Source organism: Phaethon aethereus (genome assembly GCF_964289735.1).
Source record: "Phaethon aethereus genome assembly, chromosome: 15".
Lineage (NCBI taxonomy): Eukaryota > Metazoa > Chordata > Aves > Phaethontiformes > Phaethontidae > Phaethon > Phaethon aethereus.
In genome coordinates this window covers 8,113,707-8,136,955 of record NC_138591.1, presented here as the reverse complement: position 1 = coordinate 8,136,955, position 23,249 = coordinate 8,113,707, and the positions used below count along the sequence as shown (strand labels likewise).

The window sequence follows — 23,249 nt, the reverse complement described above, 5'->3', positions numbered from 1 at the left end:
CAAGTCTTAAAACAGACCCAGATGTGACCTGTAACAGCTTAACATTTTTTTTTAACCAGTTCTCATACAAAGGAAGAAAACAAATAACTTAAGAGACAGTACACTGACCTCCATTTCTTTATGCTCATATTTCATTACATTTCGTGCTCCTTGGCTTTTCCTTCTGATTTTTTTCAGCTCAGCCTGAGACTTCTCTAAAGAATCTAATTTGCTTCTGTGTTCAGTTTGGTACCTCTTTAAAGTTGCCTACAAACAAAGCAGTTAAAACATCTCATAATGCATTCAGCCATGTAACTGGGTAAGTGACTAAAAAAACATTACCGTAATCTATGAGATATTGCTAATGCACATCAAATGAGTTAGGCAGTTACCTTTCTCAACTTTAGTTTAAAAATGCTATTAAGTCATGCATTGGTTCCCTTTTTAACTCAAAAGCAGCATAAAAATTTTTGCCATGTTTATGTACCTAAAGCTCAATTAATTAACTGTTAGGGAACCATTTCTGAAAAATTCTTTGACTAGAAATCGACAAATAGAATATGACTTTTAGAATTGAATGTACTTACATTCATGTATTTTACATCCAGGTCTGTTTTCTTCTCCAGTTCAGATATAATATCTTTATGAAACTTTTTGAACTTTAAAAGCAAATGAATGAAGGGTTATTAAAAATTGGCAAAAGTAATTTACAATTTTGAAAGGAAAATAAATTAGACTGGTTTTAACTTACACTCTCCTCTAGACTGTCATTAAGTTTCTTGTGTGTTCTTGAAATTTCTACAAGAACTTGGCCTGTTGATAAACATAAAACCATATTTGTTTCTTTCATAGAGTTCTGAAGTTAGTTAACAAAGAGCAATAATAAAATATATTTAACTAGTGTATTTATTAGCTAGAATATATTTAAAAGGGATAGGAAATTTCTTGCTGTTGCTTATCGCAGCAGTTTAAATAGCTAACTAGATCTGGCCACAGAGACACAAAGCAGTTCATAAGAGATAGGAGGATAATTAATCATACATTATGATGCAAAAGGGACATGGAGTGCCAGACAAAATAAATACTTCCTTCTCTCCAGAATAGCTCATACTGATTTTGTAGCAGCCTCTTTTCTTGGCAAGTCAGAGAATAGCACATGAGAACTAGAGGTAGTTACTATCCAAATAGCTGCTATCCATTTTTTAGTCTGAAAATTAAACTTCAATGTTTATTAACTAACTGCACCTTCAGAATTAACAAAGTAACCTTTCACATTCATTCACAGCACACCTGCTAAACAGCTCTGATACATATGCTGATTAATTTCCCACACAGTTCCATCAGTGATTACAGCCTGACTGTACAGCATTAACTAACAGCCAAGAAGCAGCAGATTTCTCAGCATCCTCTCAACAGTTCCCAAATACACCTATTACGCTCCGCTGTTTTCCAGCACAGAGATACACAGCTTACTTTTAACCACGAGCAGTTAAAAGCTGGACCGTTTCATTTTGCTTTAGGAGGGTATAGAGGAAAAATACCTCAATCCTTTGGGTGTGGTTCTATGTGAAAACCAGTGTAAACCATGCCTGCTGCAGACCTGCCCCGTACGCAGCCAGCCACATCATCCCGTTCTGGATACGGATGGCCACATCATCCCCGCTCCCTTCTTTGTGCTGGCACCATCACACTGAGCATGCGCCAGTCTTGTCTGGGAGATTGCAACATACTGCTGAGAAGGGTAGTTGGAACTGTCCTGAAGTGCCCAGTTTGACTTCACCCAAATTAGACTTGTAGATAGTTACCAGATCTCAACCAGGAGCCATTAGAAAGCACTGAAAAGTGCCAGGGCTGCCATCACATTCCCCAAAACTGTGTCACACCTGAAAGCCTTGACTGTCATTCCATTTCCACAGCAAGAACGGCAAGTTCAGTTCCACAGCTGGTTCACTGGCATGCCTCCTCCAGCAATCTATCTATTCCTCGATCAGCCTTGCAGTTATTCCACTGGGAAGTATTTTCCATGCAGGTGCTTGCAGTATTAGACCTGCAATAGCACTGTCCTAATGTACAGGCAGGCCTTGCAAAGCTACACACAATTCTGTAGTTCTGATTACGTATCACTGGTAGAGTCACTGCACAGGACTCCTCTGTGTGTCCCCTCCTATTTGTTATCTTATGCAATTCTCAGTTTTCTTTTTCCAAAGAAAAAAGATGCATCAACAGTTCAGCACGCTGCTTTACAAATCTTGTCTTCTACAACCCATATTCTTTGACAAACACTCCTGAGTTAGTGAGCAAAGACTTATCAACCTATAATGCTTCAGATCCTTCAGGTGCACACTTCTCTTCATTTCAGGACATGATTTGCTGCAGATAATAATAAAAGCTGCAGATAATAATAAAAAAATTGACAGGACTTTTCATGAGATCAGAGCAACCTGATCTAGTTGAAGCTGTCCCTGCTCATTGCTGGGGGGTTGGACTAGATGACCTTTAAAAGGTCCCTTCCAACCCAAACCACACTATTATTCTATCTTCTCCTCAACATCTCCCCAGCCATCAAAACCCGTCTCCCCACAGTGAATGTTAGTGGTTTAGGAACCTTCCCCTATAACATAAATGCATTTCCGTAGTGCCTGGGTATGTATTATCACCGTTCTCCCTTCTTATCTGAAGATACCTGCCTCTTCATGCCCCAGTCCCCACCTCTACATCTCTTTGCACAACAGGCTACAGGAGACGTGGAAGAAGGAATCAGAATACGAGAACAATCAAACCCTTGATTAGCAAGAAAAAGGAATTCACGCTCAAGACAGTAGATGGGAGAGACAGTGGTGATGTAATATATATATATATTGCTTTTGAGACCTTCTGTACAGCCTACAGAGTGCTATGCTTTTTTGTTTGTATTTAAAGTTGCTGGTGACTACAGAAACATAACTACTATGAGAATCGAGAGGTGCTATAGTAATTAGTTACTCATATGCAATAGAAAAGTAAATACAATGCAGTTACATAAACACTTGAAGTAAGGATATGAGTAAGCCACCTTGTTATTTTAAGGCTTTAGAAGTGAATGCACTTTAATCCACAGTGTTTCTGTTTCACTGAACTCAACTGAAAAGACACATTTTAGACCATAACGGGCTTTTAAAATCAGAAGAGTTTTGTAAACACTTATCTACAACTTCAAAAGGAAAATGCTGTTAAAAGAAATCAGGAAAAAAATTCAGGAAATACAAATAAAATTGCAAAGTTTGTTTGGTTTTAAATATGCAGACTATGTGGGAAGTTACAGAAATTCAGGATGAAGTGTTGAAATGGCCCTCAAAATAGTTGCCCTTATAGATTTTTGTTCTTTTTAAAATGAACTTATTCTCCCTCTTTGTAAAAAGTATGTTCTGAGCATCTGCTGCCAAAGCAGCACACTTAGCTAATACTTGGCAACGCTAACGCAGCCAACCCTGGCGTTCCAAGTACTGACAGACATCCAACAACGTCGGGTATTGACTCAGCTCTCGCATCGCGCTCTCACACTCCCTTCCTCTGGCCTGCCCTGCCACCACAGTGTAAACGCTCCATAAAACAACCCATTCACCTGGTGCGTCAAGAATGGAAAACCTGATGCTCAGAGGTTGTTATTTTTGTCTCGCACTGCACTTGAACTGACTGCAGCCTTCGAGTCTTTCAGCTTTGAATGCTCGGTTAGAAACAGGTTTTCATCTTTATTACAAAGAATACTGCCAAATCATGTCCTGAAATGAAGAGAACTTTAAAAATGACACTTCCTTCTAAATGGTTTGTGCTGGATTATTTTATGAGTTTATTTTAGAGTGTTCTAGAAGACTTTTAAAGAGTATTTTTAGATATCAGTGACTGTATCACTAATAGCATTTTCTTTTTCTCTCAACTAAAGACTCCCTGTATGCTGTGCATCAAGCAGAAAAGCCATTTTATGCTGGAATCTCCTTTCTGCCACCAGTAATCCACAGGCACTGTATGTACTGGCTCACCCATTTGGTTTCCTCTTTCATGTTTTGAATCAACATTTTGAAAAGAACCCATAGTAAGCACACTCTGACCTATTAAGATTTAAATTATAGTTCAAATTTTAGGCCAGATTCTGCACTTCAAACAAACAGATAACATTTTTACAGTGAACATATACCATGTTTTTTCACAGCCAGTTTAAGATAATGGGTTAGCCACATTTTGATGGCCCTCCCAAATAAGATTTATACAAGGAAAGGCAAAACAACCCCTAGCCCACATATAACAGTGTCCGAGTGGAATGGAAATTGAGCAACTTCAATACAATATTTTGATCTTAATTACAATGGTGAATTATGGAATAGCTCTAATAAAGACAATGGGTTACTCTGGATTAATAACAGCATAACTTAAGGCCAAGCTCTAATGTTCAGTAATTATTCATCTCGTAAAAAGGTACGGAAGTCTACTTAAGGTGAAGACAAACATGTTTTTCTCATATCAGCTAAAAATATTTGCTATGTATTAAAGCTGCTCATGATCAAGTTTTATATACAAGAGCTCATAGTACACAATAACCAAATATTAACCTTGTCATCATTTATTGGCAAACCCCACACCTATCAAACATAACGGCATGACCAGAGTGCATGATAACAGACCACTTATGCCCAATTTGTGGCAGACATACCGTTAACTTGAACCAGTTTTAAGCATCATATTATGCAATGAATTAATAAACCAAACCCACCGGTCTTGATGATACACATAACTATGAAAATACTTGCCTTTCAAAGATACTTTTTGCTGCTTTCCATTCCCCCACGCCCTGAACATGAAATCTTTGTGACTAAAAGAGTAGAGGTACATTAAATATTCCTACTACAGGGGAGAGAAGAAACAATCTCTTTCAGATAGGGTTTTTGGGGGAGCATCTCAAATGCCTTAAATAAAACAAACACTTCTCATGTATGGTTCTTGAAACCATGCTGCATAATACAGCTATAATCTGAAATATGACCATAAAGAGTAATGCCAAGTTCCATGGTAAATTTATTTTAATTTCAAGTAGGTTCAATGCACAGGTAGAAAGATCTTTTAAGCTGAAACTTCAGGAACTTGTGGAATATTTTTAGCCTTAACCAAGGCTGTTAGTTGTACCTATATTTTCTATTGAGAAAATAAGACAGAGTAGAATTCCATTAATGCTGTTAGTTTTGTTACCAAAAAAATCACTAACCCAAAAAGCCTAACAATTATTTCTCCCTACACAGCATCCCATGAGGAAGCCAACAACCTTAAAAGACTGTCCCCACAGTAGACAAAAAAAAAAACCAAGGAAAGCAATTTCTAACAGAAATACTCATTGTAAGGCCAGAATACAGAACTTCTGCAGCAGTTGCACTTCAACCTCACTGTTTGCACTGGGTGATAGTACAGGCTATTTATCTTTTTAGCTTATGCTGAATGTTCTTACAAATAGAAGACTAGAAGAGTTACTTCAAGTTAGAAACAAAAATGGAACTCAATCAGTAGAGTTCTGTCATAGAAACAAATATTAACAGCTACCAACAAAATCAGTTAAAGATTTAAAATACCAAATAGCTATATTAGAATCAATAAAAGTATTAATTGCATCACCTTACTTGAAATATACTTCAATTTTGTTTTATTTAGAGGAGGTTGCTCTTGAAAAATTTCAGGTTTCTTAACAGAAAGACTTTCTTAGCTGTCTGGGAACACACAAAGTGCTTAATTACATCACTCATCTCCTATTGCCGTATTTTGCATTCAGGGCAGGTCTAGTAACTTCATGTCTCAGAGATGAAACCACATAGTTATTTACATTAAACACAAGAATGAAAGGCTGAGTCAAAACTACACATGGAGACAATATAGTTCAAGTGTATTATTAGATGCCATTTCTGTCAAGATGCTCTCTTTCTTCCAAGTTACCCTTTGCCCAGAAGTAGAGAAGGGCATTTATGACAAGGGAAAGTTGGAAACAAAGTCCTTTGAAGTCAGTAGCCCCTGAAAGGTAGTAAAATAGAAAGTTTCAAAGGAATACAGTATAACAAATAAATATGATCAAACAAAACCCCTGTTAAGCCTCAAATATGTTAAATTTATCATTCTGTCATAGGAAAGATTTATTGCAGAAGGATCTAATTGTGCAACAGGTGCTTTAAAGAAGGCAAAAAGCTGTAATGGAATTGAATGAGAAGGAATAAAATCGTAAAGAAGGACAAAGTAATGTAAAACTTCCCAAGCTCTAACTGTACTTTGCTTCTAATACAATTTGTCCAGAATGCTTTAAAAACCCCACAGTCTGTGGAATTAATACTCACATGCACATAAATCAATAGGACTAGATCAAGTCTGCCTTTCCTTACTGCATGAACGAACATGAAATAGGAAGCAAGGAATAAATCTCTCTGTAGTTCATTTTATGAAATGGCATTGACACATGACCATTCAATGCCATTTTATGAAGGTGACTGCAGAAGGTGAAGGGGAAGAATAAAAAAAGAACAAAACCTACAATAGAGAAAAGGGGAAGACATTTCAGAGTATAAAGTACTTTAAGTCCACTATACATGCTAGATGTAGTGCCCTGAAGGAGCACCTCCAAATAGATAGTTATGTTTTGCTAGAACAGCAAATACATAAATAAAATCTGTAAATAAAACAAAAGTAGCAGCAAAGAGAACTTCACATTCTAAATTGCATTCTCAGATCAATTTTTATTTTAAAATATGCTGAGTTCTCACTAAGGCTGTGAATGACAGATACGTTTCTGATATAACAAGCAAATAAGTTAATTTAAAACAGATTAAACACAGGTTAAAGGAAGTGAAAAAACTCCACAATGGCTGAAATCTGTGTATTCATGTACTAGTCCAGTAAAATAAAATCCCAAAGTTATACTGATTATGAGCTATGAGGAATAAAAGTGAACATTATGATATTATTGGACATGTAAAAATAAAATTTAAACTACTATACAGTTAAAAATATATAAAAATATAAAAATGTAGTCCTGTTAACAGCATGTGTTGTCAGAGTTGTTTACATGAGGCTCCCACACAAAATAAACTGCAGCAATTATTCATTTAGCATACAAATAGTCTCATGCTTTCAGCTCTGCTTTAACTATGTAAGCATTTAATATGACATTACTTTCAAAGCATCATTTCTCATCTAAAGTTAGCTCACAATATTTCAAGTAATTAATGAGAGTTAAGAAGTTTCACTTTCTCCATAGCTCAGTTTTAATCACTATTTTTTCCACAAGTTCCATTACTTCTAAATATTTAAAATCTTCTTAGATATTTTACAGTCTCGTTGATACAGAAGAGATGGTCTTCCAAAGTTTGTAAGACCCTGGAAGATGCCTAAGTCTAAGTATCTTGCCTCCATGCCCAGACAAAACCAGTAAGCAATAAACAGGATTGTACAAGACAATGTTGGGAGTTGGGCACCTATGGTGTCAGGTGGTGGTGAACTCCTAGTGCTCTACTTTCTCCTTCTCACAGGGCTTCACCACCTGCATTCCTTGTGTGGCTCCCTAGTGAAAAAATACATCCTAGCCCACGCACAGAGTTTTTATGTATGTTCGACTACAGTCAAGACTTCATCTGCTTAAAGTTAAAAATCAAGGGGAGGAGGTGGTAACAAAAGTACTACGGCCTCGGTTTTTATCCAGTCAAATAGTTTCTTTCCAGCTACATCATAGCCAACACACTTTAACAGTAGTCCACAGCTGTTCTAATCAGCAGAGACTACTGTCTAGGTACAACATACTTTCTTCTATTGGAAGAAAAGGACCTTTCACCATTTTACTTGTACAGCACTTGCTGTACACTACATTCTATGCTTCCCAAAATATTTCCTTTATTTTGATATGTACATATTTGTGTGTACACATGTAGCATATACATACAAATACCTATCTATATCTCAGTTACCTCCTGTTCCCTCTGCACCAGAACCAAGGAGCATTGGGGGAAAAGCAGAAAATAAAGGTGCCTAGTAGCAGGCTGCCACTGCTATTTTCTCTTGGTCATCCTCTCTCCTGCCAAGCTTCTTGGACCCAGCCAGGAGCATACAGCTGACTGGATAAATTGCACTGGTGGTAACAGCTCAACCGTGGCCACCATCTTCTCAAGGACCTCAGTCTTCTAGTCACAGGCTTATTATCTTGTGGAACTGACTGGAAAAATGCATTCAAGACCAGTTATAAGATGATGGCTGTGATTTTACCCAAACTGAATTTGTACCTCTAAAGGGCAAAACAAAAACCTAACCACCAGTTCTCAGCAGCTGTATATACTTTGGAATAAAATTTGCTAGGACACATTACCTGGCCATACTCTTTAACGCTTCCCCTGTCATTAGATCACACATTGCTCTCAGCATGAGGAATATAATCGAAGAACCCTGCCATTGAAAAATCCTTCTCCCATTTCATAATTAGACAAACAGTGAAGAGACAGAGCACAGTTCGCTTCTACTCTAGTAGCCTGGCACCTCTTGAGGATAGAGACATACAGGATCTGCTCCTCTACTCTCTGAGCAATCCAAAAACCCAGGGAATTCAGAAGTTTTACAACTGTAAAGAACTAAGGAATAGCTTCGTACTGCAAGGTGACCTTGCCCAAAGTGAGCAGGCAGAGGAGGTAAGACTCTACTAATCTCATCTTGGGTAAAACTAAGGGTGTCTCTTACCTTGTCTCACTTCTGTTGCAGGTTTAGCAACGTTACTGGGAGCAGGGAGAGGCCACTGCAGAAAGGTTGTGTAAAGGTTTATGATACCATTTTATTTTGTAGTTCAGGATCAGAGTTATGTAGTAATCTTTTTCATGTTCTAAAACTTTGTTGATGATCATGTGAAAGAAAATAGTGTAAAACTGCATAATGAAGTACTTTCCCAATACATACATTTTTTTAAAGAAAATATTTACATATTAAAAGATACAAAGAACTCCTCAGCTCTTTATACCTCAGAAAGTCTATGACTGTTTATAAAAAAAGCTCCTATTTTACAATTTTAAACCGACCAAAAATATTAGCTTACATTCTATTTTAAAGAGAAATATGACTTTATTAGTTTTAGCAAAGTTCAGTCTGCTAGTCTAATTCCCCCTTCTCTCCCAAGCTGTTTTGATCTTAGTCAAAAAAATTGAGAGATTAGAATTTTTTTAAGCCTACTATATCATCGAACAGATGTTAATTAACATGAAATATTCATCTTGTTTCAGATGATTGGTAAGCATAGTAACTAAATTTTAATGTTAAAGGAGGAAAGGAAAATCATATGCCACATAAATAATACATGAAAAATGGCAAACTTGTTTTTCCACCTGTTACTCCATTAGTAATATATATATATAAAGACTGCTGCAGGCATTTATTTCTTTACCCAAACATACAAACCCACAATATATTAACGTATTTATGTCAGAGACTGATCTTCCATAGGGCCTTGAAAGCCTTATATACAATAGCTTTTCATACTTGAGCTGCAGTGGTGTTAAACAAGTGACTTGTAATCCTTACACAGGTCAGGTGCCAAGAAAACAAGTTACAATACAACCATAAGCCTGAACTTGCCTGTATGAAGCCCTGCTGTTTTTAGGCAGATTAGTTAGGGAAGATCATACAACAGAGCTAATCTCTATTTTTCAGCAGGAGTGGAATAAACAACTCACGCTAAACAGCAAAACCAGAAGTTCTTTACGGGCTTCCAGTACTAGAGAGGATGAATATTTATCTTCTCATTATAAATGTTACATGATATTCAATAAATTGTCAGGAATCACTGCTGTTTTTATTACAGCATTTTGGAACTGCCATAGAGCTTCCCAGTCTTAGTAATGTGCGCCCCTCCGCCCCCCCCCCCGAAATCCATACCCAAACTGTGCCAAAACTTTTGGTAAAAGTCTTTCTCAGCAGTCCAAGACAATTGTTTCCCCCTCACCTCCCCCAGAATGTTAATGACATCTACACCTGATACTGGATTCTTTTTGTTTAGAAATAACTGATCAGTAGGAGCTGACTGTACATACAAAATACAGTTAGACCTTCGGTTAAAGGATTACTAGCTAGCTAATTACATATATGATCTCATTTTCTTTGCAATGTTGTCATTTGTTTTCCATTTTCCGTCTATTCCTTTCACTGAGAAGGTAAGTATATTTTTCCTCTACACAGGCTCACAGGCATATTTCTTGCCAACAGACATACCTGGGGGTGGTGGTGAAGAGAAACTATGATTGCTAAGCATCAGGCGAGCGAGAAGGGCCTCCTGCCTGCGGTACCAGCCCCAGCGCCCTGTGACAGTGCTCCGTTTGGGTAAGTTCAAAGAGCTGCCAGGGAACACACACCTGCCATGCACGCAGAAAGCCGGTTCTCACACTCCCAAATTACTCTATTTCTGGACGGACACTATCCACAATCTAGAAGACATTGCATGTACACACAGGTGAAGTTCCAGGCATCCTTTCCAGGGTTTCCACTGCAAGATGAAAGATGTCTTTGCTACCTACGAAACTCAGGTGAAATTTAACTGCTCCAATATAGTCAGAAAATCTTTTAGGACGCCCTTCATGGTATTTTCGCTGTTTTCTCAGGCCTTTGAGGCATAGCATGAAGATATCAATTAAGTACACATTCACTGCAGGTGTTCCAAGTATCTAATTTTTCCCTTGAGGGTGTGTGGTCACATGTATCATTATGGATGTTCTGTGCTAAACTCCAGAGTCACTGTATACAAGTAGGTGCACTCACAGTAGCGGATGCAGACACACATGCACTGGTGTCATAGGTATAACCCTGTACCGATGTGTCACAAGGAACAGTACTGCCGATGCTGCCTATGAACTGTGAAGTTAACCACCCTGCGAAGTTCAGGACTATATACTGTAAGAGTGTTATACCCATATCTTATCACTGACTAAAGTCAGGATAATCAGCCTCAGTTTACAGGTTGCTGTAAGGAAAAAAAAAGAAGAAATAAAATACTGACATTGACTCAGAAATATGACCAATTATCTGGAATTTAATCTGAAAAAGATAACTAGGAAAACGTCACTACAGTCCTATGGATACCAGTGTTCTTTTCTTCCCCTGGTGCTAGTATTCTACAATGTCAGGGTCCTGCAATTGTTCCAAGAGAGCCTTGTGTATTTTCATATTCTATTCCTCCCTTCTAGGTTCCCCTAGAACCAGAAGACTTGCACCTTATCTGGAAGTCTTGTAACAGAAGTTACAACAACATGATTGTATACAGAACAAACTTTTTTGCGGGTAGTCTTACAAGACTAGGCTGCAAGATCCATTTTTAATCATTTACATTCTTTATGTTTAATAACAAACCCACCTCTTGTTCACTCCATTTCTTGGCAGGATCATTTCTGTGTTATATTTTCACAGGAAAAGATTGCAGAACTTAACACCACCCAAAAGATTGAAAAAAAAAAAAAGATCAAAAAAGCTAACAAATGCTTGTTCAGCTTTGTTGTATGATGCCACCTGATCACTCATTGTCCAGGACATGTTTTGCAGCAACCTTCATTCACTGATTATTTATTGCTGTGTGATTTTTGTTTGTTTGTTAATAATAGTGCTGGATATCAACACAGTAACAGGTTTCTCTTGCCCTTTTTTTGGTTTATTAATAGCACAAACCAAGTATTCTCTCCTGTTCATGAATATTGACTTGCAGGACCTTTTGCCAGGGCCACTGGCATGGCACATACTTATTAGTATCTGAAGAGTTAAATTGATTTTTAAATTGGTGAATATATACAGCTTCCAATTGCCTGACGGTCTACTGCAGAGCTAATTATTAGATGTGGAGTTAAGTTTTTCATATTTAAGAATCTAAGACTGAAGTTTTTCTTTCTTCCAGCAGACTTCTACCAAAAGTTTACATGCAGAACACTCAACGTCAAAAGCCACAGTACTGATTCTAGTAAAAAAAAAGTTTGTCAATATGATTGTTTGGCTTACTTTAGCCTTAGAAATGACTTTGAAAAAGTAGAACTATGAAGAGCAGGAAGTTTCCACTAATCCAGTTACTGTTTTCATCAGTAGAAATGGATCTAGAAAGGCCGGCTCATCTCCTCCTGGCTTTCTTAGAGCACATTGGAGGTCTATATAGCCAAATCTAGAATGTTGCTAAAAAATTAGAAGATACAAAACCTCACTCCTGAAAAACAACCGCCCCACAGGACTACTTTGTATTTCATTTTCAAGACAGCTGTCTGTCTACTTCCCTTTTATAAGAAGAGAATGGAGTGGCTTCTTCCAATGCAATTTCATTATAAATATAGTAGAGGAGTGTTTTATTCATGCTCCATAGGAAACACTGTCCGGATATACTAACTACTTAAACTGCAGCCTCTAAGCTAGTTTCCCAGAAGTTTCCCCCAGATGAGGTGCTAAAGGGGTTCTGCAGTTTTTGGCACACTTCACTTGCCTTTCTCTCCAACATAATCTATTCCAAAAGCATTCATATTATAGAAGAGACAACACTGATGCAGTAAGATGGGACAAGATGAGAGACCTCTTTAGTTTACATGAGCTGGTGAAGGGCAAGGTGCTTGGTGTCACCTTTCTAAGACAAGGGAAATAGGATTCCAGCTGAAAAGGTCAATTTAGATGCTAAAGTAAGACAACAACCCAGCCCCCCCCCCCCCTTTTTTTTTTTTAAATTGAAGTGCAACTAGCCACATTCATCCTAAGTGGTGGAATTTTCTCTTTTTCTGCTTGGCTTTCTTAATAGCGGGAGTGACACGTGCTATACCACAGAAGAAGCAAAAGAGCTATAGCTTTGAAAAGTACTGCTCAAGTGGCAATTTTGCTTATTAATCAGGAAGGAAATAGACAGTTTTGAATGACAAGATCAGCGTTTTAGAAAGATGGTATTGCCTTACATTAGTCTGATTAGATATTTTTCAGCAAGGAGATAGGTTCTTTTTAGCAAAATAAGAATTTTCCAATTCAGTTCCCAAAAGTTTTGTATAGGAGTTAGCCACTTAAAGCTCACCATTTCTGGTATAGAAGAATTTCTCATTTCTGCAAATAGAAATGAGGAAAGAGAGAAAAGTTCACAGGGTTTCTCTTAGTTGCAAATGTAAAATGGTTATCACTGGAAAAAAAAAATCTGATATGACTCTATAGATTGAACTTCACACTACTAATTACATTAATACTAAATTTACATTATTGTCAAATTAATAATTGTTAGTTTGCTTTAAAAAACCCTAGAAAACAGTTACCAAAGGATCTCTACTATCCTGTTAGATGTTACTCAAGAGCTCTAACCTCCTAACTTACGCATGCAGATTTATAAGAAGTGCTAATTGTTGGATAAATGGTAGCCTATTCACTAATCGTTAGCTTATTCATTTAACTGACCGATGGTTTATCAACCTTGACTCTCAAACTAATGTGCAGTTGCCCCAACAACTACAGAAATGTGGCTAACTGCAGAGAAGTATAAGGGCTCTCAAAAAACCATGCATAGAGAACCCCTGCCCCTAGTTATCCGTATTGTAGTATTAGTGTAATTTCTATATTATTACGTGTATGACTGTATCACTTCACCATTCAGATTGTATTTGACAAAGTTGTGGAGACCTTTAAAATTACATTCCTTTATGAGCAAACCTGCAGTTCATTAATATGTTCAAATACTGTCTTTCAGACCTGAAGAACAGTCCCTTCTTTTGTGCATGAGAAGATCAAGTTCAAGGCTCATCCTCTGTCAGGCAAAAATTCTACTTACTATGCGCACCATCAGAAGTTTGGGGGTTTTTTTCTCCTCACCTCTCCCTATCTTGTGACTACCACAACACAGCAATCTTTTAGTCTACAACTTGCTTCTCTAGATTACCTGTACAGGTTTTTAAGCAGAAAATTTCTCTTGAAAAGAACCCAAATTTTTCCAAATTCTTGCATTTCAGACTGTAGATGAGCATAAGCTTTTGCATACCTGTTTCCAGATAAGTTTCAACAGAATGAGACTACAAAAAAATAATCCTATAACAGAGTAATCTTTAAAGAAATTATCAGTCTTGGTTAGATTAGGGAAGAGATTTTGCCTCCTCTGATTTTCCTTTTAACACACTGAACTTTTGCAATTTAGTTCCATTGGTGAAGACCAAGCCAGGTAGTATTTTTCTTACAATTTGGCTTTTTATATTTTGACAAGCAATAAATAGTTTACACTTACTAGTTCTTGAGCAATAAGCTCTAGGTACAGACCCATTATATATTTGTGGGTGACTGCTATAGATACAGTTGCCACACAACAAACAAATTGGGACTTTACACCCACAGTATAATAAATGAGTTGTATCTGCAATAACTGGCAGGTGCTGAAGAGGATAGCTGGGAAGATAGGAGAAGTAGTATTCAATGAGTGAGCAGGAAATAGCTGCCTGATTCCCTGAGCAAGGGAAGGCTACAAAGACAGCCTATGTTACTACAGGAGAGAGTTTATTGAAATGATAAGCACTAAAAAAAAAAAAAAAAAAAAAAAATCAATCTCAATGAGACAAAGCCTCATAAAACTGTATGTTGGGCAACGCAAAATAAGATTAGCAACACATCATGAAAGTTACTATTTTAACACTATATTGGTGGTATAGTATCTACATTAAATTATTTTTAGTGCATTATTGAAACCCAAAATTTTATTGTGCTGATGGGGTATACTGAAATTTGAATAGTATGAAATGTTAACTTTTTAAAATGTGCAGTTTCTTGTTTCCTATCTTTTCTTCCTAGTGGGATTTCCAGAAGTTGCCTAGGAAAGAAAGATATGCAAATTCCATATTGCAGAACAACCTGAACTACATAAACCCAGGTTATGTTCCTAAACGCTCATAGCCAAGTCTAAGGAACTACAAGCTTAGAAATTTAGGGAAATAAATTTAGAAAGAATGTTGACCTAAATCAACTTCTCCCTTATTCATAAGGATTGTATTGTGAATGCAGTATATTCTTCTACTTCCTCAACTCACTCATATTGTTATTCTGTATTAAAATAATTCAGAGAGCTTCAACCAGTCTTGAAAGATCCAGACACTTCGTACAAAGAACTCCGAATCAGCTGGAATATCCAGATTTCCATCTCATTCTCGTTTCCCTCTGCTCCAATCTCATTTGACAGAAAAAAGCACTTTCTGGCATTTTTACTTGATTTTTTGCACCACTACTTCTGTGCCCTCTATGCATTTTACTCTCTACTTCAAAAATTTTCTTCTGTATTTCTTTCCCATTTCTGTTGCTACCCTGCTGTGAGGTTGGTGACCATTTTACTGTCTCATTACAGGAAGACCATGTTCTACACTTCCTTATGAGAAGGAAGGATTGACTGTGTTTTTGATACACATCTTTACATCACACTTGGCTGTAAATATGCTCTAGGTCACCCAGCAGGTTTGGGTTTGAACTGTAAAATGACTCAGTGCAATATTCCAGTAAAGATTCTCCATAAATTCTAAAGAATATCGTGTTTTAGCCATCTGACCCTTGTAAGTCCTTTCGTAATTAAGTGTAAGAAGTTTAATGCAACATGACTGAATTTAGAGTAATATATTATTTTTCATCTGCCATTACTAAAGGTGAAGTTGCTACTGGAAAGACCTGAAACCTTGGTTCCTGCCTCATTCTCCTGTTCATTATTCAGAAAACTGATTGTAATATGAACAGCATCTGCAAAAGTAACAGCTTGAATATGCTAACTATTGGAGAAAAGGGAAAGGGGGAATCTTCTGGTGTTCTAACACCAAAAGGTACCTAGTCACTGATGGGTGAAACACAAAGCTAATGGAGGAGGCACGTACATTTAAGATGTCAAAGATAATTAACTGGCAGATATTATTTCCCTTCATTTCTGCTGTAGATGATACAGTAAGGTAAAAAAACAGCACTGTGGATTTCTGGCTACTATGAAGTCTTCCCATCCATGAGCCAATTGTCCTGACTGTGGTTAAACTGGTAAGCCATGGGGGGGGGGGGGATGTGTGTGTGTGTGTGTGTGTTTTTAAACAGATTAGTTTCAAGCATTGGTTTAATTATTTACTTTGGATGTTTCAATTTTTTATTACTCAGATGAAAACATTTACATTTCCTGGTTGTCCAAAGACCTGAACACTGGAAATCCATCCCAAAGCACTTCAATTTATGCTCAAATATTAAAACATTCCAAAATGCTTTAGAAGCTGGTTGTTGTTGGTTTATCTAATTCATTGTGAAGACCCAGGATAATGTCTTAAGTATTAAAAAAATATAATGATCTCCTACTGCCATCTGTGGGAATGTTACTATTGATTTTAGTTAATACAGGCTACAGGAAAAACCCTTATAATACAATTTTAAACAAGGCCAAGTAAAAAGTTACACAAATATTCCAGAAAACATGCACACGTAAAATTATGGACATTGCTCCTCTCTGCTTCTTTGCCAGTCACCTTTAGGCAGTTGCTTTTATAAAAGAAGCTAGCGTGTCAGCTCACTCGATGCTCAAGAGAATACATTCCAGAAGAGCAGTTCACAGGCACATCACAAAACTTAACCGATGACTACTGACCTCTTTTTTAGCAAAGATAACAGAAGTATTATGCATGATAAAGCTGTTAGTGCTCAGTAACATGTCTTTTGGCAAGTCTAAAGGAACTCACAGAAGAGACAGTTCCACAGTGGGCTGCGCCTACAGTAAGTCCACTAGGGTTAACAGGGTCCATAAATGAGCAAATCACAGCAAAGTATGATCTCGTCTTTACACAGCCAACACTGCACAGCATGCATCTTGATATTGTCAAAATACTAGAAGGTGCAGGAAATTAATTTTCTTTTTTAAGCAAAGGTACTTTTAGAGACATCTAGGGTGTATCATATTTCTTTGCTAAATAGTTCAGTATTGTAGCCCAGCTTCAGAAATATTAAGACTTTTTCCAGAAAATGCAAATGATATCTCACAGACTCCTAACCGCTTTATCCTGCCTTCTCCAGTGTTCATTGACTTACCTTATCTCTAAATTAAGTATTCTATCAGAGTACACTGGAAGAAATCCAGAGTTGCTGCTTTCCTTCAGAAAAGATTTTTCTGCAGTGACAGTTTAAGCAGAAGGTGAACAGAAGGCAGTATTAGAGGCCTGACCCTGAGGAAGGCCATGTTTTCTCAATACAGTATACCTAGAAAAAGGTTTATAATTGCAGGGAAGAATTCATAGTTAAATAAAAATATATTTTCAATCACAGTTCTATATTGTCTCCAATAACAGGGAAAAAGAGTTATTTTCCAAATTCAGCTCGAGACTACCCATGATAGTATTTTCAAGCACGCAGACAATATCCCACAGTCGTAAGAAGTTCAATAAATAGATTACTTCCATGCATTTGACCAACTGCTTGATTGCGAAAATTGTAGTTACGCATTTGTTGATATTTTTGTAAGACTCTGCATGGTTATTACTTTTAACTTTCTCATACTTTTGTTCTGTAGTTTGAAACCAGCAATTTTGCTTTCTGTAAACAACCTGCAGAGCAAATACAGAAAGCGACTACCTTAGAACTGTTTGCTTTGTACTGTTTGCTGTTCTGCCACTCCCAGCTTTCAACACAGAGTGTTAACACTCACAGAACAGTGTTTTCAGAACAGATCATAAAAATGTATGCAGGCACATTGAAACCAGTGGCCACCATTCAAGATGAGTCTTTCACCTCAATTTTGCTTCAGCAGAATCATTAAAAAAACATTTACTAACACAATCCTTTTTAATCAGCTGAACTAACATACTACTGTGAGCTGCAGGAGGAGATGCGTGTCACACCACTGAAAGTGACCTACATTGCCCATCATCAAAACTTCAGAGACAAGACACTTCATCAAGTTATTTTTGTCAAAAAGCAAATGAAGGCTTTAAACAAATGTTTCCTCTTTACAGTATAGTTCCTACTTCTTTGCTTTGTAGTGATGTTAGAATCTTTTGTCAGAAATATTACAAACACTTCTGACAACTTCACTTTTATATCATTTCAATATTAGCCACAGGAGTACAAAACTAAGTGCTGATGACAATCTTTCAAAAATTCAGAAATTACTCTCAGGAAGGTACAGAACTTGGTTTAATTTTACATTAAGGTACTGCATCTTTGACTGTACAGTTTCTCTTTCAAAAGCCCAACTAGAAAATAAACATAATGCATCTGAGAACTTTTAGTTATATACTTGAACAAAAATAGTGAAGCAGAACTAAACTCTTCACAATGGAACTCATTCAGAAAACTGTTTTAGTTTAGAACTGCTATCATACACTAGGACTCCTCCTACCAATATTCTGTTGCAGAAATATTTCAACATTCATCTCTGCACTAAAAATCAAGCTACACATTTTTCTATATTTATTATAGAATTATGTGAACTTAAAAATACATGCTTTTGAATGCATAGACAGAAATATATTCACAAAAGTAAAAAAACACAGGTGGTTTTGTCAAAACATTGTAAACGTCCTGAGAAATAATATACCTTAAAGGAATCTAATCCCTTCTATCAATGCATTTTTTAAGAGTAAAACAGACTTTTTACAGTCCTTCTTCACATTATGTTTGTTTTCCTGCTGGCAGGTCATAGAACTAAAGTTTATATTTTGAAGTAATTCTAAAAAATGAGATTTCACTTACCTAATTCTTTAGAAACTGGAGAATCAGCCGATATATCCCCAATCTTTGCAAGGCTATCATAATACGCTCTTCCAGCCACTACCATAGCTTGGCAGGGGGAGAGGGAGGAAGGGGCGGGAAAAAAAGTGTTAAAAAGATTGAAGTATTTTCCATTTCCATTAATCTATGATCCTATGAAATTTTGTAATTCAGGTCACATAGTTAAGAGAGAGGTATATGGCAATAAGGAAATTCTGCTATCAGAGAAAGTTACACAAGTCCCTGTGCTACCTGCTAATTTGTGAAACCAGGTGACAAAGACAGAACACCAAAATACATTAATGAAGTTTCAGCCTGTTATTTCATTCCAACTTTCATGCATGTCCAGGAGCAATCAGCATCCAGTGGGTATGTTTAGCCATAAGCCGTCAGTCAGGATGTAACAGAATTCCTTTGTATAGATAAAACTGTTGGAAAAAAAACCAAAATGCAATCCCAAACGTACTGGAAATGCCAAGGTCTGTACTGTATTGGCCAGCCAGACCACTGATCTGAGAAATGGCTACTGGCCATGAGGCAATGGGCCTACAGTGGCAACAAGGAGGCATGGAACCCTTCAAAAGCAAAATCATCTACTATTTAAGTTAGCTGAAAGAGTAACTCGCTTCAAAAAGAGCTATGATGAAGTTTGCCAGATGTGATATATTTAGAAGAAAAGTGAAATGTGAGAGGTTCAATACATCTGATACAGCCACTCCTAAAAGTTACCATTATGGATAAGACTGTACAGTCATCATATACTGCAATGAGAAATAGGATTTCTTGTCAAAACACCACATTGAAGTCTGAGGATCCTAACGTATAGGAAATTCCAGGCCTTAAATGCTAAAACTTCAGAAATCAAGTCTCTGAAAGATGATGTTCAGGTTACGGAGATAATCCATTTGGCATTCTTTTCTCAGTTTTCAACACACAATCAATGTTCCTGAGATTATTATCAATTACATTGTTCAGCAACCTAGTGAGCTTAAATGTTGGAAGATCTCTGGTTTCTTGGACAGACATGGAAACTTCACATTGATATTTACAATTTCTGCACAGAGTTATTTTGACAGTCCAGCAAAGTGCCTACTTTTATCTTTGTCACTGAACTCAGGATGGCACAGAAATCTGCACTCCAAGTAATTTAAGCATTAAAAACCTCAGGCAGCAGGTGCATATACAGTTTAGATGAATTTATTATTATTTATTTATTATTTATTTAGATGCTCATCTTTCTTTCCCCTCAGGACAGTTCCCCCCCTTTTATTGTTTTTAATTCAATTCCAGTTTTACAGGAACCAAGAAGCTCTTAATATATATCACTGAGTTTTCAGTTATTCTCAGTTAATCATTTCCTTGGTTATAGCTGATTTAAACAGCAAAGCCAGTTTTGCTAGAATGAACACGGAAACATCAAGATTCAAACTGCAGGGAGGCCAGCAGTGAGAAACAGGTTACAGATGTAGTAGATCTATACCACACAATGGTTGCGTTGCATCTTCACGGTGTCTACAACTGATATGCACACCACAAAGAAAAGTAATAACCGGGACAAACTGGCAAGGTTTTATTGTAAAAGGCAGTGAAAAATACTTACTGAAGTAAGCCTTCAGAATTTTTTTTTGTAGTAATACATTTTTAACCTAAAGTGGAAGCCAAGCAGACTCTCACTGCTGATGTTAGGATAGTTTTTCCTGAGAGGAATGTAATTGGCAATTGCCAATTATAGTATTTGAGGTCTGTATTTTATAGTTTTTACTAGCAAAGGCGACACCTTTGGTTACCTAACTGTTCACTGAGAAGCCTGAAACTCTTCCAGATGAAACAAAGATTCCTTTTGAGGCTGTGTTGCATTAGACAAAAGTAATTTCTGTCTAAGATGCATCTCATAGGTGCTCTATGTTCAGATTTTCTGAGCAGGAGAATTATGGTGCTACTGCTGGAGCACTATGCCACCTGTATGCAAAGATTTCATGCCATTCTGACTCTTCCTATCTGATAGTTTCTCAGGACAGTCCCAAGTCAATCTTTTACCCTTAATACAGGCACTAAAAAGGGAAGAAAACGTGTGATTTCTCATGTGCTAATCAAGCTAAATCAAGAACTCCACTTACATAGTCTTTTCACCAGTACGATGGCTAGTAAACTACTTCCACAGAAAAGGAGTTTTGACCTTTTGTCCTCGAAATGTATACAGATACCTTATAAACCTACCAGAAGTTCTTCCAAGCTTAATGTTCATTGTCAGCTTACTCTGGCTTCTTTAGAAAGCTGCAAAGTGTTTGGCAACAGAGTATTCACTCCTTGTTACATTGATGAGAGCCCAAACTTTACTTTAATGTAGTTTCTCAACAGTTGCTGCAGCACTGTAAATGTTTATTCATTTGAAATTAAGCATTGGTGCTAGATATGCTTTATCAGCCAGCCATAAGAGGCAAACTTGCTAGAACACAGCACCTATCAGCCTCTCCAGTGTTGCTGCGCACAGTTATATTGTAAATTCCTGATGATAAATTGAATTAAAAGAGAAAAGGCATAATGTAACGTATCAACAGTGAAGTACGTGAAAAGCAGATCCATCAGAAACTGGTATTAAAGTCTTTCAGCCAAACATGAAAACACTTGTTATTACTGCTGGTACTACCTATAATCCCTAAGGTTAGGTATTAGGTAACTACAATGTTAATCCCTCCGGTCAGGCATTACTGCAAGTAAGTCAACATTTTCCTACTTTCACCTCCAGCAGGCTTTGGTTTTATGTTTTTCTCAAACCTAGTCTAAAATTTGCATGAAGAGAGATTTCAGTGTCTGGCTACGCACTACTTCTACAGTATCACATTTCTCAGGGTACTAGATTACACATAGGAGAAAAATATGCCACAAACTTGAATGAGGCAAAATTAGAGAGATTTTTAAATTGCTTTAATGTGGTGTCAAGCAGCACAATAGGTCTCCATAGGTGAAAGCAAGCTCTAACAGAACCTTCAATATAAGCTTTGGGAGTCTAGAGCACAGTCTTGGAAACCCATTCTTGGATAGATAGTTTCTGTGAAGTCAATAATGGAAGTAAACCACCACATAAGAAGTTTGAGAGACTGGGTCCTTAGATTCAAATGTATTCATTCTGATTTTGACCCAGTTAGAAAGATATCATCAGGTTTAGTATGGGTAAGAAAATTTATCTACTCCTGCAACTTTCACTCATTCAAGTTACTCTGTTCACAGGGTTTCTTAGGTAGCGATGTGTACAGGTGAGCAGGAGCAGATCTAAGAATGTGAAATATCTTTGGAAGACATTTCCAGGGGGGAAAAAAGAGAACGTCTAATTTACATAACTGTTTTCTCCATTTATATTATTATTCTAATGCAAGTTATTTACACTTGATGTTCAGTTTATTAGCTCTGTGCCTAAATGTTTCAGACACAATTTCCGCAGGACAGTAAAAGAAAGGGAAAAGGTACATATGTTTGGGTGTTCATGGTTTTTGTCACCACCATCGCCACCCTCCCCCGCTTAAACACATCCAAAGTTCAACCTGGAAATTAAGCTTATACACACTCATATCCAACATGTATATTTAAATGAAAAACAAACATTATTTTTGAATTTAGCATCTAGAAGACTTACCATTAACAGCTTTTTCATAATTCTTCCCCAGATTTATTAAATTCCTCAGTCCTGGATTGAACTGTTCCATAACATTCTAGTGAACAGAAAACAAAATTTGTGTTACAACCAAGGTAATGCAACAGTGGATGAAAGTATTTCTGTCACTTAGGTCACTTCTGCGTTTAATATGCACAGCATACATCTGAAAAGTCTGTGGATGAATGAAAAATAGAAGACTTGGGAGGAAGAGGAGAGCAAAGAATGGAAGGGAAAAGAAACTGAGCATTTAAGATCAAGAAAGAAGAAAAAAAGGTAAACTATTTCAATAAGGGTAAAAATGAACCTGGCTGTTTATAATATAAAAGGATGTCAAGTGTGTGATCAAAGTTTGCCAAGATCCTTCTTATGGTAGGTGATGGTGAAATAAGAGTGAGAGAAGAACCTTTAATCCACTCATTGTTTTATAGAGTCAGACAATAACATGAACTTTCTGACAGAAGTTCAAGATTTGAGTTCTTCCCCCCAGCTCCCACCCTGTGCTGAAATAAAAAAAGCTGGGAAAAGGAAAGAGAGACATTTACCAGATATCTGCTTAGGGGATGACTAGGCACTTTATTAAATTTAAGTTACAGATAGCAATTAGGGAAATTAGTTGAGCTTTGTTTTTTAAATTTGAAAATGCCAAATTTTATTGTGTGAAGCCATAGCTCTTTCAGAAAGAAAATGAAAATGATGACCTTATTTAAATAGAAGAGGAAAAAAATATCCACTGCAGCTGCTTTGGCTGTTAAATACAATTACTGGCTGAAGTGATCAGAATCTGAAATCCAGCATCTCCAAGCATGACTACCCTCATACCTAGCAAATTCTATAAACTGATTCAGTGGTAGAAATTGTGACTGGCAGTATCATAGTGCAAGAAAATATAGAAAAGTTTCAAGGCTTT

The 23,249-nt window shown here is 36.9% G+C and overlaps 1 protein-coding gene across 1 annotated transcript in view; it reads right to left on the bottom strand.

Moving 5' to 3' along the window:
- Window positions 1–23,249, bottom strand: part of BAIAP2L1 (BAR/IMD domain containing adaptor protein 2 like 1) — a gene marked incomplete at both ends in the record, with an annotated part of 42,621 nt that overhangs the window by 11,022 nt on the left and 8,350 nt on the right. Inside the window, 5 exons of the mRNA XM_082006496.1 lie at window positions 109–246; window positions 567–638; window positions 731–792; window positions 18,673–18,759; window positions 22,322–22,397. Of these exons, the coding sequence (XP_081862622.1) occupies window positions 109–246; window positions 567–638; window positions 731–792; window positions 18,673–18,759; window positions 22,322–22,397 (435 nt within the window). The remainder of the gene's footprint in view (window positions 1–108; window positions 247–566; window positions 639–730; window positions 793–18,672; window positions 18,760–22,321; window positions 22,398–23,249) is intronic.